The 27547-nt window shown below is 41.4% G+C and overlaps 1 protein-coding gene across 2 annotated transcripts in view; it reads left to right on the forward strand.

The window, feature by feature from the left end:
• The first annotated feature begins 17935 nt into the window (after positions 1 to 17935).
• Positions 17936 to 27547, forward strand: part of FAT3 (FAT atypical cadherin 3) — a 312693-nt gene continuing 303081 nt past the window's right edge. For both annotated transcript variants that reach the window (XM_059838535.1, XM_059838536.1), the window contains exon 1: positions 17936 to 21242. In XM_059838535.1, coding sequence (XP_059694518.1) covers positions 17948 to 21242 — 3295 coding nt within the window. In that variant the 5' untranslated portion in view covers positions 17936 to 17947. The remainder of the gene's footprint in view (positions 21243 to 27547) is intronic.

Consider the following 27547-nt stretch of genomic DNA (forward strand, 5'->3'; position numbering starts at 1 on the left):
CACAGCTCCGTGCCGCCCGTGGCCGCGCCAGCGGGACCGGCAGTGGCGGCGGGTCAGCCGCTAGAGGGGAGGCGAGAGCCGCTTATCCCGGTGCCTGGCACCGCCGGGGGAACACCGGGAGCCGCTTGGCCACGGGCGGGTGTGCACCGAGCACGGGCGCAGCCGGCATCCCCCGGGTGCCGCGAACATCCAGCGGTGCTCGCTGGGGCGTGGGGCAGGCTGATGCAGGTGCTCTTCTCAAGGAGCATCCTGCTGCTGGGGTGCGTGGTGTCCTGAGACGGAGCAGAACCGTGCCCACGCTTCGTCTGCGCTGGAGTTCCTGCCTGTGGACCTGCCTCTGTGCACAGCCTCCCTCTCGCCGGGCTCCAGCCTGCAGAAGAGGAGACTGAGGGGAGATCTCCATGCTGATCATCTTCAGCATCCTCGTGAGAGGAAGCAGGAGGTGCAGGCACTGATCTCTCCTCTCTGGTGGCCAGTGACAGGAAACAAGGGAATGGCATGAAGCTGTGTTGGGCAGAGTTTAGGTTGGATATCAGGAAAAGGTTCTTCACCCAGAGGGTGATTGGGCACTGGAACAGGCTCCCCAGGGATGTGGTCACAGCACCAGCCTGACAAAGTTCAAGGAGCATTTGGGCAGCACTCTCAGGCATGTGGTCATATTCTTGGGGGGCTGTCCTGTGCAGGGCCAGGAACTGAACTTCAGTGATCCATCTGAGTCCCTTCCAACTCAGGATATCCTACAATTTTTACCAGTAATGATGAGTTGATACATAGATCTACCCTAAGTTGTTTCATCCTTCTGTAGAGAACTTGTGGCACACAGTTTGTGGTACTTGCTCTGTGTGATGGGGATGGGCACAGTGGGAAGTGTCCTGTGTGGGGAGGTGCAGGGCTCAGTGGAGAGAGGAGAGCTACCAGCCAGCGAGTGCTCCAAGTCAAGGTGTGTTTGCTTAGGGATGGATGGGCAGTGCAGGAACTGCCTGCTTTGGATGTTGGTGTGTGTTATGGCAGTGCTGTAAATCTTGTCTTCATATGAGCCTAATTTTGCTAAAAGTGGTGTCAGAGTCTTTTTAATAAGACATTATGATTTTGGCTTCAGTTTTGGGTTGTCTTACTCTCTTATGTGCATGTGTAAAATGCAAAGCATATTTAATGAGGGAATACTTCAAATGCTTCCAAATTAATTAAAAACAGTTCCACATCTGGAATAAATCCAGTACCTTTAATGGATGGCTTTAACTTCACGGTTTTTCCCTCTTGTGGGAAGCCTTGTGACTGTTCCTGTGTGGATGCTTGTGAAAACTGGAGTAGCAGAATCCAGGCTTATTTTACAAAGGAGAGAGAACTAGAACCCACAGAGATCAGTAGAATCTTGGCCTTTATTCCAGCAGACTTTGATAAGACCTAATAATATTATATGATTATATGATAGGCCTGTGTATGGTCAGGTTTTCTCAGGGTACCTTGTTGTGAAGGTAACTGCTAATCTTAATTAAAATTTGTTGTTTCTTGTGGTTCAACTGCTGTTTAAATTTACACAGGTTTCAGAGGGGCTTGAATTAGGCACCACAAACAAAAAATAGTGGTTTTATAATAAGCTGTTTTTTTCCTTCTGCCTTCTCTGTCCCCAGAAGTAAAAAAAAAAAGATGAGATTTTTCTCTGTGTGAATGTTGTGATTTAAACTGACATAACTAAGTGACCTAAAGATAGGCTTATTGCATAGATAAAAAATGCAGGGTTGGGTTGTTTGAACTGCATTAGCATCAGAATAAGAAATGGCAGGGCAAGTTGGCTGAGGTGCCCATGCAGAACTGGGGAGGGTTGTTCTTTGGAAAGCTTCTGAGCTGGGAATTCTTTTCTGAGCCATAAATAAATAAATCTGTGTCCTGAACAGTTAATGAATGCAGGAGTCTGGGCAACTTTAAGCTGTTTGGGATATTTAAGAAACCCACATGGTGCTTTTGTTAGTATGGTTGATTTCAATTTTTCCCCCTAATATTTCCATTTTAAGGTTTTTGTTGCGTTGATTTTTTTTTTTTTTTTTACTTGCCTTATTTATGCTGAAAGATGCTGTTGGTAATGTTTTTGCCAGCACTTTCTGTGACTCCTACAGCAGTTCTGTTGTATGTTGCACAAAAATACTGCCCCTGAAACTTTTGATTCTTGAGCTACGGATGGAGATTGCAGAATTTTGCCCTTCAAGTATCTTGTCTTTGGAGTTGTCCTCTGTCTGCTTGTGCTGGATCCTCTGGGGATGCCAAGAAAATTTTATCTTGCAGGGATCCTACTGTGATTGCATTTACAGCCTTTCCAGGGGTACTCAGGGTGTTTTGCAGACCAAAACTCATTAAACCTCATGACATTCATGGCAGACAGATAAGCAGAAACCATAATAAGTAAACTAAAACAGGAAGAGGTGAAGAACTCAAGTTTCCCATGGTAATGAACAGTGACATTCCCACTGGACCAAGCTATAGGTGCCATGTACCTCTGAAAATGAGGGTGCTGTTGACTTGGCTGGAAGAGCTACCCTTTTGGCAGTGGATTTTGTGGAGGTAGTTAATATTTACAGTTTTGGTTCTAGCACCTGCCTGTTAAAGATTGAATTAATTCAAATTACCTTAGAATTTCCTTGCTGCTAAGTTCTTGGTGACTCTGCATAAGCAGTATCATCTTGGGAAGTTACTGAAATGTCCTCATGCCCTTCCAGGCTTTTTTTTAATTCAGAGTTTTCTGAATCAAGCAGCCTTGATTGGAATTGTAACTTTTTGCATTAATTAAAAAAGTGCCTGACAAAGGTGCACTAGCTCTCACAACACTGGCAGGTTGTGACCCTTACTGGGTTCTGACTTCATGGATGTAGCATTTCTAGGTATTCCACCTTTGAGGTGGCTTTTAAGAGAGGTTTGATACTCTTGGCATTGCTGCTGTCAGTGCTGTTGGTCATAGGCCAAATAAAAACACAATGCTGATGAAGTGGGTGAGCTGACCATACAGTAAAATGGAATAGGTAGATGCTTTGAGTGCACAGCTGCTTCAAGTGCAAGAGTACAGGGCAATGCCTTTAGAAGATAAAGGGTTTAGCCAGTCTGCTAATCAGATAGTTATGGTGCTGTAAGCCAGATTTTTAGGTGTACTGATACAATGCAGAAATTCCCATTAGGACACGCTGTATAACTGGAATGTACTGACAGAGAGTATGGCCCTAACTTGTACAGCCTTTCAAGAAAGCATTTTAGGCATAGGAGCCAGTTAAAAGGTTAATTGGGTGAGATCTTCTTTGTGGTATGTGAAAGTGAGCTTTGGAGCTTGAGAAGAGAAAGCAGCAGACAAAGCAGTGAGGTGTTCCAGGAGATGAAGCTGTTCAGGGTGGAAAAATGAGGATCAACCCTACACAATATGGAAGAGGGGAAGTGTAAAAAAAAAAATAACAGAATAAGAAGATGTGAAAGTTCTTTAAATTATACAAGACACCCCCCCCCCCCAAAAAAAAAAAAACCAAAAAAACCCAAACAACCAAACAACAGTGTAAGTGGAAAGAGCAGGGCAGACAAGTTGTCTTTAGATCTTACAGAGATGACAAGGGTTATTCTGGGAAAGGAATAAAGTTTGGGAAAATGTAAGAGACAAGGCCTGAAAGAGGAGGGAGCATGAAGGTCCTGGTGGAACCTCTTTTACCAAATCAGCATCCCTGAAAGCATCCAGGATATTGGCACAGTTCTGTTACTATGTGTGTTGTCGGTCAGTCATGGAAAAAAATGAGCCAAAAAGGAATGTAAAGGTCACATAGAAGGACTGCGGGGGCATCTGGAGAAGCTGGGATGTTGAGGTATGTGCTCCTATCAACTGTCACAAGAACTGGTAGAGAGGAGTACCAAAGTTCGTCCTTAGCATGACAGAGTGGTTGTTTGGGGGAATAAGCTGTCACAGAAATCAGGAGAATAAATGAATTCTTGCTGAAATTGAGCTGAGAATCCTGGGGTTTGGCATGATGCTCTAAGTGCTAATACCAAAAAGTAGGAGTTAATTTTGCGTTGGCTTCCTTACTGTAGCCTGCCTTCCTACGAAATATCCCAGAGCTTGAGCTGTTGATATTGGAGCATAAGTATTCATTTCTGAATTAATTTTAATAATGTGGGAATGAATCAATAGGCAGTAGTGCTTGGTGCCAATGAAATGGATTTCACACCAATGGGCTCTGGAGAAGAGCGCAGTTTCAGTGTTTCTCCTATTGCACATTTCAGTTTGCTGAGAACCTGGGGCAAAGGACGGCATCTCTGCTTCATTTATTGCTGGCTGTGCAGTTTAATTAGTGCCCATCATTACTGAACAACTCCCATGAAGGTGAATACAGGCTTAGAGAAGTCTTCAGCTCTGCAGAGGAACTCTGTGACTAGATGCTAAGAAGGGGCTGTTCATACATGGGAAACAAAAGGGCCCTTTATGTAAAAGTAGCTTGTTAGCTTTTTGTTTTAAAGCTGTAGCATCAGGGGTGTCACACACTAATAAACTGGCCAGTTCCTCCAGAGTAGACATTCTTGGTGGTGATTTAGAAGGTGCATTTATACAGTAGTCTCCAACTTCATTACTACGCTGTTTCCTTGGTTACTGAACATTTTGCATATAATTACGAGAGGGATCTTAACAATGCTTCGTGGTTCTAATGGTTTTAATAAAAGTTTTTCATATTACTTGGTTAGTGATTCTCTTTTTCCTTTAATGTTCTGTACTGGAGAGGAAGAACAAAAGGAAGTGATTCTTGTCAGCTAATTTGCACAAATTCTTTTGAGCCAAGAACAGGTTTTATTTTTTAGGGTGTGGAAATCCTGCTTGCTATTTCTGGAATTATGTTGCTGAATGGGTTGTAAATAGGGGTTAGAGCGCTACTATTCATTGTAACATGGAATTCACACTGTTTGGGAACAATTTTACAATAGTAAAGAAAAAGCTGTTTAAATGCTGGGCAGTAAACAAAACTTGTTATGGGTGTGAAAGCATTTAAATACTTCATGTGTCTATTTAAGGCTTGGGTATTTTGATAGTGTTCAGTATGTTTCTCAAAGGTACTTTCTGCTCTTTACACACCATCTTGGTTGCCTCAACTCCGGCTGTTGTTTAACAAACAGTTTGAGCTGCCATGGACATGGAAGGGATCCTGCCTGCCCCAGGCACCCGTTCCCATCTCCCTCCCTCCCTTTTATTCACAGGCATATTTGCAATAGGGCAGCTCAATCCCTACTGAGAACAAAATCAACAGAAAACAAATAAACAAAACCCAAACTAAACCAAAACAGCAATAACAAAGAGAAAACCAATGCCAAAACCATGGATACACACACAAGCAACAAAAAATAAAAATCAAGAAAGAAACAACAGGAAAAAGCAGGGGGATTGAGCCTGGGACAGCTGCTTTGGTGGCCACGGTGGCTTATCCTGCTGTAAAGTGATCGCCAAGCTGTGGCATGAAAGGATTATGCCTGAATATAATTAGGTTTAGTTGTGCAGAGTTTCTGCAACTCTTGCAAAGAAGTTGGTAGGAGCCTCCAGGCTTTGGTGGTCCCATGGCGATTCACTGTCTGTCATGGCCCTTCACTGGTGCTGCATGTGGGCATGAAGCTCTGTGTGTGTTGCCTCCATGGTTTTTGCACATCTCATTGTTCCACTGGCTGCAGGGGATGCTTTCATATGCACCTGAGGAACATCTGCTTAGGAGCAGTATTTTTGCATGTCAAAAAAAGAATTAATGCTTTCGTGTTCTTCAAGACCCTGTCAGACCTTGGGATATTCCCTAGAAACACAGCAACAAGGGCAACAAGGGTTTAAACTCTGAAATGTCTGTAACTGTCACAGGCTGTGTACATGAGATATGAGGGCAGCTGGGTGTGATGAAATGGGCTCTGTGTGTGTACACAGTCAAACTAGAAGTGTGCTGTCTTACTGGAAGCTGGTTTCAAGTTCAAAATGTTGTGGGTTTTTTTAGTGTTGAAAGAACTACTTTATATTCCTACTGTTGCTTTTTCTTCAGAGAAACAATATATTGTGTAGTTTCGTTTAATAAAATAACAGCATTTTTCCAAAAGCCAGAGAATACAAAATTTAATTAAGTGGCATTTGAAGATAAATTCTAGGGATGCATATGAGAAGGTTTTTTAACAGTATACTCAGTTTTATTGAAGTCCTCACAGCAGCTTTCATATGCCGAAAGCTATTGGCAGTCTTTTCCCATCAAAGTGGTACAGAACAATATTATATACAGATATTTTGTCCTTACCCATAATAGTTTCACAAGTGAGGCATGCTGCTTTTTTCCCCCTTAGTTTTGGATCTGTAAGTTTGCTTTGTAAGCTTATGCACTGCTATTTTATATAACTTTTTTTTCCCCCCGGCATAGTTTCGTCTAAAAAACACAGAGAAAACAGGTTAAATTATTCCAAATGATGTTGATCTTTGACCTGATGCTCTCTGAAACAACTTCTTTTGGTTTTTTACCTTTCTGGAGATTTGCAGGGATCAGCTTGAAATGGCAGCTGACTTTCAGTCAGTGCATTGTGGAGCCTGAGGAAGAGCTATTTGCAAGTAGTGCCTGTTATGAGGAACTTCATTTTAAATTCAGGTTTCAAATTCAGGAGCAGATAGCCTCACTGGGCATGAGTTAAGAGTTATTTAGGCTGGAGTCCTTTTTATTTCATCTGAGCAGTTTTCCCCTTCTCTTGTCAAAAGAAAAAGGGTGAGAGAATGGTGAATATGTGGCCTGAGCTTGCTTCTGTGGGATGCTGTAAAAGGGAACATCCATGTACCTTTGCCTAGCACAGCTGCTGGGAGCTGCACGCCATCACAGCACTTTTGAGATGAGGCAGGAGGGATGGAGCAGCATGGCATAGCCATGCCTGGGTTTTGAGGGAACAGGCGGGATGGTATGGGGGTGCTAGCACTGATTACTCCCCTCTGGGTGAGCAAACAGAAGGTGTAGAGCCAGTGATTGGCTGTGTTTTGGGAACATGAGTCAACAGCTTGGGGACATGGGATCTGCCCCATTTATTGGCAAGCATAAGGTTGGATGTTCAGCATGTGACATGGTCACTTCACTAGCAGTTTTTGTCAAAGTGTCTGAGGGATGGGGTGACTCTATTAGGAAGATTTATCCACGGGGACTTGGTGTGGCACCAGCAGGCAGGGAATAGTCAGACCAAGGAGTCTGCAAGCAAACGGATGCACAAGAGGGAGACATGATGAATTCTTGGTCGGGGGGACTGGGCCTGACCTTGCCTTGCACGTTGAGGTGGTTTACTCCAGCCAGTGTTTGGTGTGCATGCCCAGGATTTCGGAGTGCGGACTTTGCAACTTGACCTTTGGCTGCATGTGATCTTGACTCCAGCAGGGCAAATAGACAAGGGTGGGACATTGAGATCCATCTGCTTTTCTTGGTGGCTTCCATTGTAAACAACATGATAGAGTCGTAACTCTGTTGTTGGTGGTGGTGTTGTTATTATTACCTCTGCCTTACTGGTCTCCATTTCATGATCAGTGTCCACTTAACTTTCCAAGATCTGCATGTAATTTTGAAGACTAAACCCAAACTCCTGACCAAGCCCAAGCTGCTGACTTGTGAAAAAAACCCAAACTCCTGACATGTGAAAAAAACCCAAACTCCTGACCAAGCCCAAGCTCCTGACTTGTGAATAAATGATGAGTTTTGAATGGTACTCATGGCAGTGGTAGTGAGAAACACAACTGTATGACCCTCTGTTCTGGGAATTTAAGCCATAAATGCTGGCGAGTATTGCTTTGTAGGGAAACCTTCTTGCCCTAGATTTTGCAGGTATCAAGGGCAGCATAGCAAGGCACTGAGAGCTGGAGTATGTGGGAGGGTTCTCCTCTGTACCCTGGAGCAAGGGGCTTGAGACACTGCCTGTTGCCTCAGCTGAAAATGGGCTGAGTGTTTGCACTAACCTGACCTTCAAGTATGCATGAAAATTGGGGGCCTCAAGGGCAGTGCTGTCAGGGCACATGGGGGCACTTTGCAGCTGAAGCTCATGTGACAGCCAGTGAGTGTGGGTGCCTCAGAGAAGTCCAGTGCCCACAGGGATTTCAGGAGGTAGGTAGCAGTCTGCCATGGAAGTTTGTTCCTGCTTCCCAGTGTGCCTGGTTATGAGTCTCTCCATGAAGCCTGAGCTGCTGTGCTTGTTTAAAGTGCACTTCATAGAGGAAGGGCAGATCATAGCTCTCTATGGCTGTTTCCCCTGGTTTTCCATGCACTGCTCCTGTAGTTATTTGAGGAACATGCTTCTCCAGAGGGGAGCATGGAGCTCTCTTAGTGAGGAGAGCTAAAAGAAAGCTGAGCTTCTTTTTTCTTGTTTTTTAAATTTTGTATGATTTTGACATTTGAAACTGGATCATAAGTGAAAATACACTTTTTCTGAGGTTCTGCCTCTTCTGCCAAATATTTTAAAGGCACTTTTCCAAGATGATTATCAAAAATCTGCATTAAGAGATACCTCATTTAATCTAACATATGCTGATTGCCATGAAGATATTTTCAACAGATACTCTGCCATGGTCTCTGTTATTCTTCAGGACATAAATAACTGCTGGACTGTAGATGACTCTGTGGGTAACTGGCGGCTTATGGGTAACCTCTTTTCTGGCACAGAAATAATGGGTTGTTTGTTCCTTCAGTTGAAGTCCTGATGTGTTTTGATGTTTCTGATTTACATTTTTAGCACTGTTCCTGATACCATTCAGTGTTCTGTGAACAGTCTTTAAACTTGGTGTTTATTTTGGAGCCTTGGTTTTTCAGCAAACAAATATGTGATTAGCAATTAATGGTTTTGCTATAAATAAACAAAAGCGAACAGTTCAGCTTTAAATAGTGATCTGTGCTCTGTGGAGCTTTTAATTGAGCCGTGTCTGCAGAGTTGAACCTTTCCAAACACGCAACTGGCTTTGAGGGACTCCCAGCTGTGGTGACTGAGCTGGCTGAGTTGGAAAGCTGAAGCTGTGGTGGTTTGAGTTAATGCATGGTTCGCTAAAAAGTGGTTATCATCTCAAATACCTAAGCATGAGCCGACCATTGGAGGGGGGGCAGAATCGTGGTTTCAGTATGGATGAAATGTTTGAATGTGGAAGGAGTTCCAGGATGCTGAAGGCTTCCAGAGCTGTGCTTTTCCCTTGAGGGCTGCTCTCTGGGTGGCGGTGACTGCTGGAGGTGGCACCAGAGGCTCTTCCACACAGCCAAGACAGGTCTGGCTCTCTGAGTGCCACAAGCATGCCCTTGTGTGCATCAAAAATAGTATGTTGTTATGTTCCCTTCAAAATAATTGGATATAGCACCTTGTATGGATTTGGGCATTTCTAATGCAGATAGGTGTCCAAGGCCAGCTTTTTGGGAGAGCTTTTCTTCTTGCAGTGATTGAACCTTAACACATGAGCTGGAAGGAAATTTCTAGGTTTCTCTCAGAACTGTTAGAAAAGTAGATGCGGTCAGCCTTAAAACTATTTCCCACGTGGTGTCTGCAGTATGTATTTCACTTATCTGAGAGAAAGTATGATTTGTTTGACCTGATGCAGCTGTGCATTGCTTTTTGCTTAGGCAGGTTAACCAACTACTGTGGCCAGAGCTGGATGTAATTTTAAAAAGTAATGGCAAGAGCCCTCTCTCTAAATATTGCCTCTTAAAACAAGTGACAAACTTTCTGATTTTTTTTTTTTTTCAGAAAAAGTTGGAGAGCAGCCACTGCATTTATCAACAATTGCTTTTTTGTTTCTTTCTTTCTTTCTGCTTGTGGACAGTTGTGGGCTTTTACAGTTTGTCCAAGTTTTTAGAGACTGTTTTGTCAGAGGGCCACTGAGAGGCAGATTTTGGGGAGCTGGCTTTTGGAAAGGTGGCTGCTCTGCAGTGCCTAGCAGCCAGACCCATGTAGAGATCTCTAGCTGGTTGTAGACAACTCCGGTGTGTTGCTCCAGAAGCGGCTCCGTGTCAGCCTGTGACACAGCAGCAAGTGCCAGCACCCTGCAGATTCCTGCCCTACCAAAAGAAAAATGTTCATTGCTAAATCTAGTTTTTGTTCTCAAATCTCGAACTTGTTGAGAATCTCAATCAAAATATTTTCTCCTTCCACTTCCATCATGATCTCTTTCTGTTGCTTTGTGTCACAGCTCTCTAGAAGAGATACGGCACTGCAAAACCAATAATCCAATTCCTAGTCTCAAGTGTTTTTTTCTTTCTTTCTTCCTGACTAGGTTAGTAAGATCTAGCTAGTTCTCAAGTGATTGTTCTGTTTAATTGTGTTTTTATTTAAAGGCACCTGGCTGCACTCGTATGTCTTCTTTGGTGTAGTGAAAAGCTTTATCCTACAGTCTCTTTGTAAAATCCTTACTGGGCTATCATGATTTTGATTTGGCATCTCATAATCATAGGGCCATATAATGGTTAGGGTTGGGAAAGATCTTTAAATATCAACTAGTCTAACCTGACAGTGTTTTTCCCTAATTTCCATTTTATGTTGTGTGTTTTATATTGAGGTGTCAACAGTGAAGAAGCTTTTGTATATGCATCTCTATTTTCAATCTCCCTTCATTTGCCCATCTATAAAGGTCTGGACCATTTGAGCTGCCCTGCCTCCCCACACAGAGTGTCTGAGGGAGATATATAGTAGTTTTTACTGTGAGAGTAACAGCTTACTGCTGTCCTTATACCTACATACCTATTTATGGCCCTGGAAACAGTAGTTGTAAATATCATGGACCTCTTTCTTACTATAAACCGTATCCAAATAGTTTATACAAGCCTCTGCAAGCTGTCAGAAAGAGTATGTGCAGTATCCCAAACACAGAGCAGACCAGAGGCAGCAACCAGCAGCAGCTGGGACTAGCGGGTGTGAGTTTGCAGGAAAACAACCGTGGAAGAGAGTTCATGGTGGGACCTGAGCCTTGTGTGGCAGAGGTGGAATATGCTTTTTAAGCTGCAGGTACATCACCTTCACATCAGTGCTGCAGCTCCAAAAGTGCTTTTTTCATTGCTATGTTTCACCAGGTATTGTAAAAAAGCTGAAATTCGGGTTGCTCTAGGGTTTTGTACAAAGACTATCTCATCTCAATTGTTGTATTATTATTATTCAGCATTATTAGCATTATTATTTGCATTATGGTAAGGGTGGAGTTGCAAAAAGCCCAGTCAAATCGCTGCTGAATTCCCACTATGCAGCTGGAACGTGCCCCATGGCAGCCTGTGGTCCTCCCCATCCTCAGCAGCCTCTGGGTGTAGGAGTAGAGCTCTTGCCCCTTAGGATCAGAGGTGCAGCTTGGTAAAAAGCTGGCTGCTTGGAGGGGATCCAAATTGATCCACATTTATTTGTGGGGAAGGACCAGCAGTGACAGTAGTGGGACTCATCACTGCTGGATTTTTGCTGCTGACATTACACCTTGAAAGAACTTTCAAGCTAGAACACCTTGGATGGGGGTCAAAGTAGATTTATGAATAATACATAAGGAGAAAAAAAAAGAAAGGCCAGATAAGCAAGAAATAATTTCATTGAATGTGTTCCATAAGGAAGCCCCCATATAAATAACTGGCTCATTTTGAAACTGTCTCAAAGCGTCCCTGTTTTACAGTGACTAAGAAGCAGGAGCCAGGACGGATTTGAGATACACAAAGCGTGAAAACTGGATAGCAGCCTTTGTTTCCCTGGAGGCAGACCACCAAGGGACAAGCTCAAATCCTTTGTAAGGTGGCTCCCAGGAATTCACTTTTGACAGATCTCACATGGCGGCAAATTATTCCTTCCCCCTCCTCCTAAATTTTCCTCAAGCCATGTTTCATCCTCGAGGGGAAAGGGAGAGTCCAACAGACCCTTTGCACTCTTTATTTGGGAAGAAAAACAATGCTCGGCCTCTGCTCACAAGTGGAAGCATTTGCTGATGAACTGATACTTGGCAAAAATTGGTGTTGTATGGAAAAAATCCCCAGCACCTGCTAGCAAAACAAAGTTATTCATAACATACGGCTGGGTGGCTGAATCTTCACTTCCTAGGGACGGCCTGAATTACACTTGCTACACGCTGAGCAGCCTGTCTCCTGTGTGGAATGACATGCAGGCAGCAGGAGGATTTGCAGCTCTGAGAAAGGTTGGGATTTATAGGGCTGTCTCTTGCAAGGGCTTACTCTGCAGAAATGATCATTTTGTCTTCACCTTCTCTTCTGGGGATAAACACATCATGATATAATCATATATATGGAAAAGCGGATCTTCGTGCTCATCGGGGAGCAGGTAGCTCCATGAATATATCTTATGTTGTAAATCTGTCAGTGTCACTGAGGTTTTTTTCGCCTCCTGCCTAGACTCAAACACAAATCTTTAATTCATTTCTGCATGGCACATGTTCTAAATTCCTATTCTGTATGCTGACTTTTTTTCCTGGCCAGTAAATTGTTAGCCTTTTCCTAACTGGGTGAATTATTGTGGAGTGCAAGAAAGTTGTCTAGCTAGGGGAAGTGTTGTTCAAACATGTTTTTTTTCCCTTACTCACTATTCATTTGACAACATGCTAATGATATTGCCTGTGTAATGAGAGTTAAAAAATCCATGTCTCTCTAGTCTCTGTTTCAGCTTTGCAGGTAGAATGTCACCTTGGTCTTTAAACTTCTCGATCAGTATCTTCCATATGACTAAATAATAATTTCCATGACTTCAGAAGAGTTTTCAGTGGTTCTGTGCTATGGAAGAGACTTCTTCCAAGAGGGCATTGACAAATATGGACTCTCACCTCCTGGTTGCAATACTGACAATGGATTTGTTGCAATACTGACAATGGGTTTGTTGACAGTTCTTTTTCTATCACTGATGCAGCTTGATGCAAGCCTTTCATAGGTGACAATTGCAAACTTAGGACAAAGCTTTTCAATCTTCCTTCTGTCCTTTTTGCAGATCCTAATGTCCTGGTCATACAGAAGTTTCTGTGTGGTCAAATTTCTGTTGTTGATAGAAAAGAACACTGAGGTTTCATGCCTTGTGTTTTGATGGTTAGACCATGAGAATAGATAAGCTGTTGTTGATGTTGATGTTAGAATGACAGGAGTTACCTTGAAAGATTAAGGCCACTTCCAAAGACATCAAGAGCTTCTGTTCTGGGGCAGATGCATGACTTCTCTACATACTACTTAGATTTCATGTGCATGTGATATTACTGTTCCTCTGCTTCCCAAAAATACCTTTTCATTTTAGAATATACTGTTTTTGCTCTAAAGCTGCTTAGAGATTTGTGGCAATTCCCTCAAGGAAATAATAGTAATTCCAAATTGTAGTATTTGTCTGTACCATGAGGTCTCCAATCCTGTCCTGTGTGAGGAGACAGGTGTCCTTTCCCAGCTTCACCAAAAGAAATGCAAATTAAGACTAAAACCTTTCAGTCAAGGTTTCTTGACCCCCTTTTTATTTTCCCCCAGTACACATAGGTTCATAAATACCTTGACTCTGAGAAATTTTTCTAAAGTCAAGAAACTGTTTTTTCCCCTCTCATAGCCCAGAGGACCTATATATGAGCTCGATTGGGTTCTTCACCCTTCATTGAAGCTGGAAGTTAAAGCACAAATGAGTTTCTTCTGTCTTCGAAGGACACATAAAAAAGGTCTTTAATGGTTGTTTTGTATTAGCTAGTCACATTGCCTGATGGCCACCTGGAAACATGCTCTCAGAGTATAACTGGGCTTGCAGGCAAAGTAGGGAGAGAGGAGAAGGCTCTTTTGTTACCTCTTCTGTTGCCTACTAAAAGGCTTATTCCTCTTGTTTGCTGAAGAAATTTGCCTGCTATATTCCTGATATTCTATAAAAGACCTTTTGGCTCATGTTTACCCGAGAGACATATGCACTGTTTTCTTTTTCAAGTGTTTTATGATGTGGAGATCTTTGGAATTAGAAAAATTAGCCTAGGGAGAGGGAGTCAGACCAAGGAACAGATAGCACTTTTTTCATATCTACACATTGAGTTAGAACCATATTTTTGATGTGCAGGAATCCTGGCAGTTCCTGAGAATTCAGTCTTCCTTCTCTGGTGGGGTGTTATGTTTGGACGCAGCCCAGGCTGGAGGTTGCCAGAGCCAAGATGAGATAAAGGAGGGATGATCATACCCCTCTCAATTCCTCTAAGGAGCACCAGCAACTTAGAGGTCCTTGCAGCTATTCTGCAAGGTTTGGGTCACACAGTCAGCCAACTTTGTTCAAGGAGCAAGAGAAAATTACTCAAATGATGAATTGAATTTAAAATCGTAGAGTTCTCCATGATGTTCAAGTTTATTTTAAAGAGTATTAAAAATCAAGACACACTGTTCTATTTTTCCATTTTTTCCTTCCCACTTCAAGGCCAGAGACTTTTATAACAGCTAGAGTGGAAAGATTCTGGACTCCTATATTGTGTTGTTTTTTCACTTTTTTGGGTAGTTAGAAGGGAGTTGTTTCCCTTAAGTCTCTACTGCTATTGTAGAGCAGTTTTCCTCTCTCAGAAAGTTTTTTCCTTTTCCTTTTTCCCTGTTCCCTTTTTCATTTCATTTCCTTTATTTTTTCCCTTTTTTTTCCCTTCATACTAACCATGCTGAGCAGTACTAGGGAATTTTTATTTTAGTAGCTCCTGCCTAAACATTTTAAAATCAAGCAAAAGTAACCACAAACTTTGTCTTCACTTGAAGCATAACATTTTTGGACAAGAAGTCCCTTTAAAGAAACGCCTCCTAATTTACAGCGGGTTGCTTTGTACTTTGTTTCTGTAACCTGTCCCCTTACATTTCCTGTGTGTTAAGTATGTGTGTATTATGAACTCTTAAAAACAAATATCCCAGAAGAAAGGAATTCAGTAAATGAATAAAACATTCTTGGGTTGCCCAAGTGGCAGCTTAATAGCTCATCCATTGGGACTTTGATATAATATAATATAATGGTGATAGCCATATAAATATATGGATAGATTAATAACTTCAATGGGGAGCTTGTTACAACTCTGCATACCACATTTGAGATGAAATCAAACCCTGGAAGTGCTGCCTGATGTGAAAGTCCAGTTTTTCCGGTGCCAACCATGAAATTCTACCTAAAAATACATAATCTGTGTGTCTGTGTATACGTATGTACATACAGCTAAAACATGCTTTCAATAGCACACATATACATATGCTGCTTCTGGGTGGAATTTAGTGTTTCAGGACTGATATTGATTGCACTGAACCTCTAAAACTTGGTGGACTATTGACATGACTGAGCCTTCAGCAGTGTGTTTGAGATAAGGTTTTAGCCCAGCTTTATTTAAAAATGATAGGATAAATGGAATAGGAGTATAAGGTTGTCGTGTTACATTGCCTAGGATATGTGCAACTTTTTCGTTAGGTTCCCCTAATCACAGAGCTTCGTAAATATCTGCTTTGATGCCTGTCTGCCACAGCAGTCTGCAGCATAGGGTAGGGCTGAAGGTAAAGTTTCAAATATTTTTTTTTTTTTAGCAATGATATTCTCAGGAAAACTGATTTCCAGTTATGCTGGACTTGGAAACCTGATGTTGATGGCCCTGAGAGGTAGAGAGAAACCTGCTCATGCTGAACCATGGCATGGACTGGAGAAACTAGACCACCAATTGAGACAAATAGGATAAGACAATTCATTTCCTTACTTCAAAGAATAGGAAAATGAATTTCTAGGAAGTTGCTGAACTGTGGTGAAAGAAGTCTAGATGCTCATATGAAACGTTACAGCAGTCTCTTTTGTAAACCAGCAAAAATTCTCTCTCTTAGCAGGGGGAGAGATGATTATTGTGGTGTAGACAAAGGGTGCTGAAGTGCTCTTCATGAAAGGCAGCAATACAGTGATTGTCTATTGATTGTCTTAATAATGCACATCACAGAAAAGGTCCAGTCCTTTATTTTCCCATGAGATCTTTCTCAGTAGAATTTCTCCTTTTCATTGTCTGAATTTCTTCAGAAGTTTATTGTATGTATATATATATATATATATATATATATATTTAAAAAAAAAAAAAAATATATATATATATATACAACTAGCATAATCTCCCACACTAGTCTGAAGCAACAGCTTTTAGTTTCAGTATTTAAAAGTGATCCCATAAAGCCCCATGAAAATAAGGGACTTTGAGATTTTCATACTGGTGGATTAAATTGATGAATGTTTGTTGGGCTGAAGAATAAGGTGCCACTGCTGGTCTTTCAGATGAATGAAATGGTAACAACAATAAAATAATCTTTCCTCTATGAAGCAGATGAATTCCGTCATGGGACTTCTGGAGGTCAGCCTGTTCCCTCATGTACCCTAAGCATATTGGAGAATTGTGCTTATTTGATGTATGACTCGTATAGAACAAGATGTAAATCAGAGGACTCACGTGCCATGTGCACAGTAATTGAGTGGGCATATTCAGAAAAGGGACTGCCACAAATGAAATTCGCTGGCTACTGGGGAATGTAGGTCCAGAATTTGCATTTTTATTCTCTTTTTAAAGAGTTTATTTCCTTTTTTTTTTTTTTTAATATAATAGAAAAGAAAATAAGGAGACAAAGGTGTTGGAGAACTGCGAAAATAAATGTATTGGAAGATGAGTGCTACACTTGGGAGAATTGACTAAATTGATCAGTGTGTTAAAAAATGGGATATAGACTGTAGGATCAGGAAGTTAAGTGTTGTGTGTGGACATTGCAACATCGGTATGATAAATTGTTTGTTTGTTGTCAGTATTGAAACTGCAGTAGTCCCTCCGTTACATTGGAGGTGATAACGAATATAAATTCATATTCAAAACTAGCATGCAATTTATAAATCTCCTTGGGGAAGTTGAAATCTTGTTGGAAGTTTAAATTAACCTGTGTCATTGACAACTTTTCCTATCCTTTTCGTCCCTGTGTTCTTGCTTGGAGAAAACTACATTTTCAAGTAGCTTTTAAACGACAGTGAGAACAACGTGTGTGTGCAGTGGGTCTTTCAATAGTTGCCTTTTAAAATCAATTTTTATGATTTTCACAAGTAGCAGTGCATGTACTCTGTAACAAAGATAGTTATTCCCACTGCCTTATGGTAGCACCTGCCTGGTTTCCTCAGGCTCCTTTCCTCTGCTTTCAAGGAGGAAGCTATAGATAAGTAGGACTTGGCTCCCACCTTCTGCAGTACCCTCCAGCAACCTTCAGTTAGTGTCTCCACTTACTCTGTCTCTGCTTAACCTCACAATTTAGATTCTTGATGTGAGGCACTGGGCCTTTTCTAAAGGTATCTGTATTTAAAGTAGTGACTGCATAATGACTTTCTTATTCTACTTGTTCTTGATGGCTCAAATTTCATCATTCTTAACTGACCATAAAAAAAAAAAAGTAACATTTGACTATGACAGCATTTCATACATATGAAAATCCTGTCTCTCTTCCAAATGTTGGGACTGAAAATGAATTTTCCAATATGCTCTGAAAACAAACAAGTTTAGGCTTAGTTGGAGCTGCTGATAAATAAGAAAAAAAAAAATTTCTGTATGTGGTTCATTCTTTGATATGAATTTATACAAATATGTGTAGTAGCTTTTAATTTTTTTTTACTGTGATTATTATTCTGGACTGTATGCATGTGTATATGGTTGTGGTAGGGTCTTCTATTTTAAAAATGTGTGCATACATATATATATATATATATATATATATATATATATATATATATATATATATATATGTGGACATGCATATATACTATTCAGGTGTAAAAATACCCAGAGCTGGTGTGATTATATGTGTGTGTGTATAGTGTTCTCCCTTTCTGTTTTGTTAAAGATGTGGTGAATTGATATTACATAGATTTTACTTTCAATTAGAAATTTAGTAAGTAATGTTGACGTGTCACTTCACAGTACAGTTTTTATCTCTTGATCAACTATTTCCTGTTTTCTCTCTCTGTCACAGGGTGAAAGAATGATGTGATGGACGTGAATATGGGCCGCTGGTCAGGCTCACGGCTACCTCCGTCATGCCTTGCCCTTCTGATTGTCAAGTTCCTGGCCTTGATTTGCCAGGTGGCTCACGGGACTGCCCCGCTTGGCTTTCACTTCACACATTCCACTTACAATGCCACAGTGTACGAGAATTCTGCAGCCAGGACCTATGTCAACAGTCAGACGAGGATGGGCATTACCATGGCTGACCTTTCCTGGGATATCAAGTACAAAATAGTGTCTGGTGATGATGAGGGCTTTTTTAAAGCAGAGGAAGTCATCATTGCTGACTTCTGCTTCCTCAGAATAAGGACTAAAGGTGGGAATTCTGCGATATTGAACAGAGAAATCCAGGACAACTATTTATTGATGGTGAAAGGGTCTGTCAGAGGAGAGGACTTGGAAACATGGACAAAAGTGAACATTCAGGTTTTGGATATGAATGACCTAAGACCTTTGTTTTCACCAACCACGTACTCTGTCACAATAGCAGAAAGCACTCCCTTAAGGACTAGCATTGCACAGGTGACCGCAACAGATGCGGATATTGGGTCCAATGGTGAATTTTATTATTACTTTAAAGGTAAAGTTGATCTCTTCTCAGTTCATCCCACGAGTGGTGTTATCTCCCTAAGTGGCCGGTTAAATTATGATGAGAAAAACAGATATGACCTTGAGATTCTGGCAGTGGACCGTGGGATGAAGCTGTATGGAAACAATGGGGTAAGCAGCACTGCCAAGCTTTATGTTCACATTGAACGTGTAAATGAACATGCCCCAACAATAAGTGTAGTAACCCACATTCCCTTCCCATCAGACAAGGAACCTACCTATGCAGTTGTTAATGTTGATGACCTAGATGAAGGAGCCAATGGAGAAATAGAATCTGTTTCTATTGTTGCTGGAGATCCTCTAGAACAATTCTTTTTGACTAAAGAAGGGAAATGGATGAATGAGTACAAAATCAAGGAAAGAAAGCCTATTGACTGGGACAGCTTCCCTTATGGTTACAACCTCACTCTCCAAGCTAAGGACAAAGGATCTCCTCAGAAGTTTTCTGCGGTCAAACTGGTCCACATTGCTAGTCCCAGGAAAGAAAGTATCCCCCTGAAGTTTGAAAAGGAAGCGTATGATATTTACATCAGTGAATTTTCACCTCCTGGTGTGGTAGTTGCAGTAGTTAAGCTGATGCCTGAGCCGCAGGGTGTGGAATACAGAATATCTCCAAGTGAGGATGCTGAGTATTTCAAGATCAATCCCAACACAGGCCTTATTACTACTGCTCGTCCTTTGAAAATCATTGAGAAGGACCTCTATGAATTAGAAGTACATGCAAACAAAGGTGGCGATTTAAAAGCACAGGTTACTGTCAGGTTAGAGGATGCTAACGATCACACTCCAGAGTTCCAGCAGCTCTCGTACAGCTCATTTGTCAATGAAAGTGTCCCCGTGGGCTCCAGCGTTTTGGCAGTGTCAGCAGTTGATGAAGACAGGGGCGAGAACGGATACATCACGTACAGTATTGCCAGTCTGAACTCACTGCCATTTACAATAAACCAGTTTACAGGTGTCATCAGCACCTCTGAAGAACTGGATTTTGAGTCCTCACCAGAAAGTTACAGGTTCATTGTGAGAGCATCCGACTGGGGTTCTCCCTACCGCCACGAAAGTGAGGTGAATGTCACCATATACATTGGCAATGTCAACGACAACAAGCCTCTCTTTGAAAAAGTGGCCTGTCAGGGAGTGATTTCGTCTGATTTTCCTGTTGGTGGTCACATCACTGCTGTTTCTGCAATAGACATAGATGAGTTAGAGCTTGTGAAGTACAAAATAATCTCTGGAAATGAGCTTGGCCTTTTTTATTTAAGTCCAGACTCTGGTGTCCTGCAACTTAAAAAATCTCTTGTTAATTCCGGCATAAAGAATAGCAATTTTGGCCTTAAGATAACGGCAACTGATGGAGAGAACTTTGCTGATGCTATGTTTGTTAATATTTCAGTAGTTCATGGGAAAGTGTCTTCAAAGACCTTTAGCTGTAGAGAAACTAGAGTTGCTCAGAAGCTAGCAGAAAAATTGCTCAAAAAGGCAAAAGCGAATGTGAAGCTGAATTTGGAGGATGGTTTTCTTGATTTTTATTCGGTCAACAGGCAGGCGCCTCATTTTGACAAATCCTTTCCTACTGATGTGAAGGTTTCAGAAGATCTGCCAGTTGGTGCCACCATCCTGAGGATAAAAGCCTATGATGCTGACTCAGGCTTTAATGGAAGAGTACTTTATACAATTTCTGATGGTAATGTAGATAGTTGTTTCAACATTGACATGGAAATGGGGATACTTAGTGTTCTCATGCCCTTGGACCGTGAAAAAACAGAGCTCTATCTCCTTAATATTACAATTTATGATTTAGGTAATCCACAGAAATCTGCATGGAGACTGCTGACTGTCACTGTGGAGGATGCAAATGATAACAAGCCTGTTTTTCTACAGGACAGTTACTCGGTTAATATTTTAGAAAGTACAAGTCTTGGTACAGAGATTATCCAGGTAGAAGCCAGAGATAAAGACCTAGGATCTAACGGTGAAGTGACTTACTCAGTACTGACAGACACCCATCAATTTGGTATCAACAGTTCCACAGGAGTGGTGTATGTTGCAGATCAACTAGACCGGGAAGCAAAAGCAAACTACACACTGAAGATTGAGGCTCGGGACAGAGCCGAGAGTGGCCATCAGCAGTTTTCCGTTGTGCCTCTGAAGGTTTTTTTGGATGACGTTAACGATTGCTCTCCGGCCTTTATCCCATCCAGCTACAACGTGAAGGTCCTTGAGGACCTGCCAGTTGGCACTGTCATAGCTTGGTTGGAAACTCACGATCCAGACCTGGGCTTGGGAGGCCAAGTCCGCTACTCGCTGGTGAACGATTACAACGGGCGGTTTGAGATCGACAAAGCCAGCGGCGCCATCCGCCTCAACAAGGAGCTCGACTACGAGAAGCAGCAGTTCTACAACCTGACCGTGCGTGCCAAGGACAAGGGGCGCCCAGTTTCTCTCTCTTCTCTTTCTTTTGTGGAAGTTGAAGTGGTGGATGTTAACGAAAATCTTTATACCCCTTATTTTCCTGACTTTGCTGTCATTGGATCTGTAAAGGAAAACTCCCGCATTGGTACAAGTGTTTTGCAAGTTGTTGCTCGAGATGAGGACTCTGGAAGAGATGGGGAGATCCAGTATTCCATTAGGGATGGCAGTGGGCTGGGGAGATTCAGCATTGATGAAGAAACTGGTGAGTTTTGTTTCTAATTTCTCCTTCATAGAGGTTTTTTTCAAAAGCAAAGCTGAGGCATAATTGTTTTCTACCCTTAAGAAATTCAGTTCTTCTTAACAGGCAAGATAAAATTATAAGTAAGGATTTTCCAGGCACAGCAATGACATGATTTAATTACCTGGTTGCATTCATCACTCTGTGGATGTGAAATTATACACATTTCTTTTCAGCAGCTCTGTGAGGACTCCATTTAGAAGGCAGTGATAGTTACAGAATGACTCCCTTACAGTCACTGCATTGTCTGTTGATCACTGTAAATTACTCAGGTCACCTCCACGACATTGCAATACTCTAGATCCAGTGTTAAACCCAGTGAAAGGAAATAAGGAGTATGAAAGAAAGATTATTTTGTCCTAAAACCTATTTGTGGCCTTGTTCTTGTTGCTGGGAGTCATTTTTCATGGGAGTTATTCTGGAATGGCACACCATCCTCTGTAATACACTTTCTTGTGTTTATCAGTGTTGGTGTGCTTATGTAAAAGGTAAAAATCCAGGGAAATGTTCATAGCTGTAAATGACCTGTGCTAGTTTTCTTTTGGTGCCGGTAGTATTATAAATATTGATGTTAAAAAGCATTGTTAATATAGTGAAGGTTCTTCAGATGCTGAACTTTATTACCATACCACCCTACTGGAAAATGTTCAAAATACTAAATATAAAAGTGTGTTTAGTAAAACACTTAAAAACTGGCTGTTTAAATGTCTGAGGGTTGTTGGGAGTAATGGTGCAGCTGTGCACCACTAGATGTAGTGAAGGAATTAGAAAATATTAGTCAACAGTTTCAGAAATTATATTAAATATGTTAGGTCTGTGGGTTTACTGTGGTTTGTATGTCTTCTTCTGAAGCTTTTAATTGAGAATGTGGTATTAAACATAAGATTAAAATGTATGTTTTGGCAAATTCAAACTGTTTAATCAAATGTCAACTTTCTAAACTGAACATTATGAAAAACAGACGACATCACAAATGCTGTGGCTCTCATAGTACAAGCAGAGAAAAATATTTTTATTCTATTTTTGCTACAGCCTTGCTGGTACAGCTGTACACAGATGATTGCAGTCAAAACCTTATGTCCGGAAACATCAGACTGGGGTGTCAGAAGTCAAGAGGGCGCCTAGTGTAATTTCCAGGAATGTTAGAAACTCACATATCCTGCAGCGCTGACAGTAGCGGAACAACATTATTTAGACATTTGGACATGTGTTTAAATATTAAGCTCCTGCATTTGAAAATGTCATCCTACCTATGTATTGAGTTGCATCAACTTCATCTCAGTGGGCTCTTTATAAAGCATGGGGAGGTTGGTGCCAATGCTGCAATATTGATACAGAAATTGCAGCATTCAACATTTATTGAACTTGAGCTAGTAGGGAAAGTAACTCACTGTGTGTCACTCATAAGTGAAATAACCAGTTTTTTACCCTGTGCCTGCCCTAGTAGAGGTGGTGGCTTAGAATAAGTTAGGTCCCTTGTTCAGTAAAGCACAAATAATGTTTTAACAGGAATGGAAATTGTACTCAGTGTTCCAGATATACTTTCTTTCTAAAATTGAAATATATTTTGTGGAGGCAGAAAAGCCCCAAATGTCCCAAGATGCAAAGATTTTTCTGCCTTTCACTCTTTCATGAGTGTTACGTGAAAATGAGCCAACCTGTGTGATTTCACTTAATCATTCCAGAAGATAATCCAGCAGATCGAAAGGTTTGGGATTCTTGTTCCTGATTTCTCCAAATGTTCAGTGCCATGTAAGCCTTCTTGAAAGCAATTTGAAGAACACTTTGGGTGCTGCGCTGCAGCCAGGGCGATGTGGAGGGCAGGGCTTGAGGGCTACTCTGGGTCATGCTGTTGTAAGCTGAATGCAGGATTTGACCTTCTGTGTCAAATAAAATGCAACATTAATACTCTGCTATTGAACTGGTGGCAACTTAAATGCTGCTGAATGATGAATCAGCTTTCTAGCTGTAGAAAAGGGCTTAAGTCACATATTGAATTAATTTATAAAGAGATAGCTGTTTATTTACTTTCAGTGCAGTTCATTTGTCACTTTTAAACTGACCAACTCTATTGGCTTATGTACCGTCTCGCCTGAAATTTGTGAAGGTAAGCAGGAGTGTGAAGTACAACAAATCAATATTTTTGGCCGCTGCCTTAATGAAAAGATGACTGCAGCATCCATTATAATCATTAGGATATAAACTTGGCCAAATTCATCCTGATATATGAGCGGGCTGGACTGCTAGCAAGTCTGTGCTTTCAGCAAAATTCTGCTCAAATGCATTGTTTTTATTTTCCTGAAATATTACATGTTAATGGTGTTGCCTGTGTGTTGAGTGAGATGTGCTTTTGCTTTCTGAGGCACATTGATAATGAGGAGAAGCAGGCCTTCAGGATGGATACACACTGCATTGTGCAGCTGAACATTTGTTCTCATGGTGGCTTCTTCTTCCACTACAGACGTATAGAGGTGCCCAGTGGTGCATCTGGAAAATAGGAGGCTCAGGGGAGATCTCACTCTCCACAACTGCCTGAAAGGAGCTTGTAGTGAGGCAGGGGTCAGTCTGTTCTCCAAGTAACAAGTGTCTGGACAAGAGGAAATTGCCAGGAGAGGTTTAGATTGGGTGTCATCATCAGGGAAAATTTATTCACTGAAAGAGTTGTCAGCTATTGGAACAGGCTGCCCAGGGATGTGGTGGAGTCACCATCTCTGAAAGTGTTCAAAAAACGTGTGGATGTTGTACTCATGGCTAGGGATTAGTGATTGACTTTGCAGTGCTGGGTTAATGGTTGGCCTCAAGGATCTTGGAGGTCTTGTCAAAGTCAAATGATTCTGTGATCTATCTCCAGCAAGCTTGATCTAGCTTTTGGTGTGGGTTTCACAACACGCTTTTCCCCATTCAGGTCAGAACAGTGGATTGCAGTCAGGGAGCTTGGGAGTCTTCTCTGTATTGGTCCTTACGGATCCTTCTGCACAGTGTAAATGTGCAAATCTGGCTGCTGTTGTAGTTTGTTAGGAGTTGTACCATGGGGGTGAGCCTGGAATTCCCTTCCTACAGTGCTGCTCTTTGCCTCATGTCCTTTAGAATTGGTAGAATGAGGAGCATTGTTGTTGCAGCATTCACTGCTAAATATGCCAGTTCATACAGAGTGGTAACCAGAAGCATAGCAAGTATTTGCCAGATAGAAATGTGAATCACTTCCAAATTTGCTCCCGTGGATTTACTTTCCATTTCCAGGAGTCAGAGCCAGTACAAATCTGTAAATAAATAGAAAATCTCCTGAAGTGGATTGCTGCAGTTCATGACCTTTCAACTCCATCTGTGGTTTCCCACTACCTTTGGTAGAAAATGAAATTTCTCATGGGTTTAGAAGTCAGTCATGATTTATAACAAAAAAATCTGGTTTCAGGCTTTTCTAGAGGTTAAAAAAATGGAGGAACTTTTTTTTATTTATTGACTGTTGATATAAATGTCAGAAAGATGCCATTTAAAAACCTTGCACTAAGGAACATATAATGTGATCCTTCTGTCTCCTGTTAAAAACTGCCTTTTTTTTTTTTTTTTCCCCTGTCACGTTCAATTTTTTGGGGATCCAGATATGTAATCTGTTATAAAATATGGTTGTCTACAATGAGAGCTAGTCACTGCAAGCTTCTTTAAGTCAACAGAAGGAAACAAGTCGCTGAGAAACATGATTCATTTCACCCTAATGTAAAAATACAAAATAAGTTGGGTGAATCATGCTCTAAAAATGTGCCAAGGTCCTTGTGAGACTAGCTCAGGTAGAGGTCTACACTGAGTGCCTTGCTTGGTCAGATGTAGCCCTCCCTGTTAGCTGTGAACAAGAAGATATACTGTCAGCCTTACTGCTGGGTAATTTGTTATGACTCCTCTCTACCAGATTCATGGTTTTAATCCAGTTTCTGGGAATTATCTTTCATTCAGAAACCTGCACATAAGTGCACTTCTAGAAATAAAAAGTGGTAAAAAGATTTTAATAGTGTAGGGCTGAGAGTAATGTAAATATTAGTTTATGATTTTTCATTTTCTGACAATACAGTGTTAAAGCATCCTTTTTTCTACTTGTAGAAATTGATCAATATCTTATATTTGGATCTTGCAGAAGTGACTAATAACCTTCCCCTTGTGCAACTCTCATGCTAAAAAGAAGCTGGAACCATTTTCTCGTCTTCAGTATGCTTCCTGCCTTGTGTGCATCTCCACGCTCTTTGCCAGTGTGCTAATTGCATTTCTTAGAAGAAAATTGTGTAAAATGCACTCTTTTATCTCCATGTTGTTGTACCACAAATAAGCAGAGATGTGGTAGAAAAAAATTTGTGGGATGATAGTATGCTCTGAGTTTCCATCACAGGTTAGCTCTAATAGTTAGGACTACTCGTGAGGAAATGTCCTGTCAGAGATCCTACACTGCCTTATTAAAAATCTGGATTCTCTTAGCTCTGGTATGTACACTCTCATCGTGCCGATACCACAGCAAATGGTGTATGTTTGCTGTTTCAGGAGTTGGTGGTGAGTCCAACAAATGCATGTGGGTTTATGGTATCACCCACCTTGGGAGACTGAATGCCAGCTATCAGAACCTCTTTTCTGGTGGCAGTGGCGATTTGAGCAACTGGTAGGAGTTCCTGAGTTCCTGAAAGGTTGAGTTAGGTGAGATCAGGCGTAAATGCTGGAATCCTCCTTCTCCTTTTTTGATGATTTATAGTTCAGCTAAACTGCATTTTTACTCTAGCTCCACTTTTTAGGCTGGCATCTGTTTCTGCATGTTTACATAGCAGCCTGGCACACAAAGAGTTTCTGTATTTACCCTTACGCTACCCATGGACATACTGGTAATAGGAAATGATCAAAGTGAGTTCTAGAGGAGCAGAGAGGTGAGACAAAATCAATGGTTTCTGTAGGGTTTGTCAGAGTTGGTGGAGCAGCATCCTGACATGCAGGGAATTACTAACTGTTGTGCAGGTGGGGAAACTGAAGCAACAAGTTTTTTACTTGTTCTCAGGAAAGCATAGAAGCATCTTAAGTCCCTCTGAAATTGAACGTGAAGATAAAACGGTGATGTTAATGAAACGCTTACAGGATCCTCAGTGTTCTTGCAAAGCCCATGAGCATGGACTTAATGCTTTCAAAGAATGCTTTCTTTATTTCCTAGGGTTGTTCAGGAGCCTAAGTCTCCTAACTTTCATTAGAACTTGAAATTTAGGTGTTTGCTGACACGAATTTCTAACTCTGTAGAGGATCTCTGGTAAGAATGTAACTTGTAGATGACCCTGTTAACTTAATGTCTTTAGGTGTTTCAGCCCTATAATTAACATGAACAAGCCAGTCCTGTCTTTAACAGTGCTGAAAGCTTAAAAGGGACTGTTAAATGGAGGTAGAGGTCAGATTATTACAGACTCCATGGGTTTATTTACCTGGCTAAGGATGGTCTGGTCTTCTATCTGGATACCTCAAAAGTGATAGAAATTCATAACAAACTGTGGCTAGAAAAGGCAGTTGGTGCTGGAAAGCCCTAATCATGGCTTCAAAGGACTCGTAATGGAAACTGGAAACACCAGATGATATAGTTTACAATATACCAGACCTGCCTGCACTGTTCAATCTATTTGGCAGAAAGGAATGAATTTACTGCTTCAGACTCCTTGCATCTTCTTGCTGTCTCTTAAAATAGTTTTCAGTTATTTTGTATGCAGTTTGAAGGATATTTTCATTTACTACAATCTGAGTGGTTTGATAAATATTTATATGGGACCATTTCTAGTGTTTCCTTGAAACAAAGTAAAGTAAAATGAAAATCATTTGTGATACATGTTTTTCTCCCTCTCAGTTGTTTAATTTTATGGAGGCGTGTAGGAGCTAGTGGGTGGGTCTGTGTGGACTCACTGGCAGAATTTAATTCACTGTAGAGTTTGGAGACATTACTATTACAGCTGTTATTCATCTTCCTAGAGAGTGTAGGCAAATTTCATTACCCAGAGACAGTATTGTGGAGCCTCTTTATTATCCCAGGCTCCTAAACCCAGTTTTCAAGGTAATTTCAGGCCATAGCATGGGAGAAGTGCCAGTGGGTGCTGCTGGGAGGTGGCCTGGGAAAAGAGGGCTGCTTGCAGGGAAGACACTTGGAGCAGGCACTCATGACAAGATCATCAGCCCTCAGCTGGTCCTTGGTGTCTCTCCTGAGCAGCCTCCTTGGGGAGAGGTGTGTCACATGGGTCACTGAGCTCAGTCCTGGCCAAAATCTGGTC

This window comes from Haemorhous mexicanus, chromosome 2, assembly GCF_027477595.1.
Source record: "Haemorhous mexicanus isolate bHaeMex1 chromosome 2, bHaeMex1.pri, whole genome shotgun sequence".
Lineage (NCBI taxonomy): Eukaryota > Metazoa > Chordata > Aves > Passeriformes > Fringillidae > Haemorhous > Haemorhous mexicanus.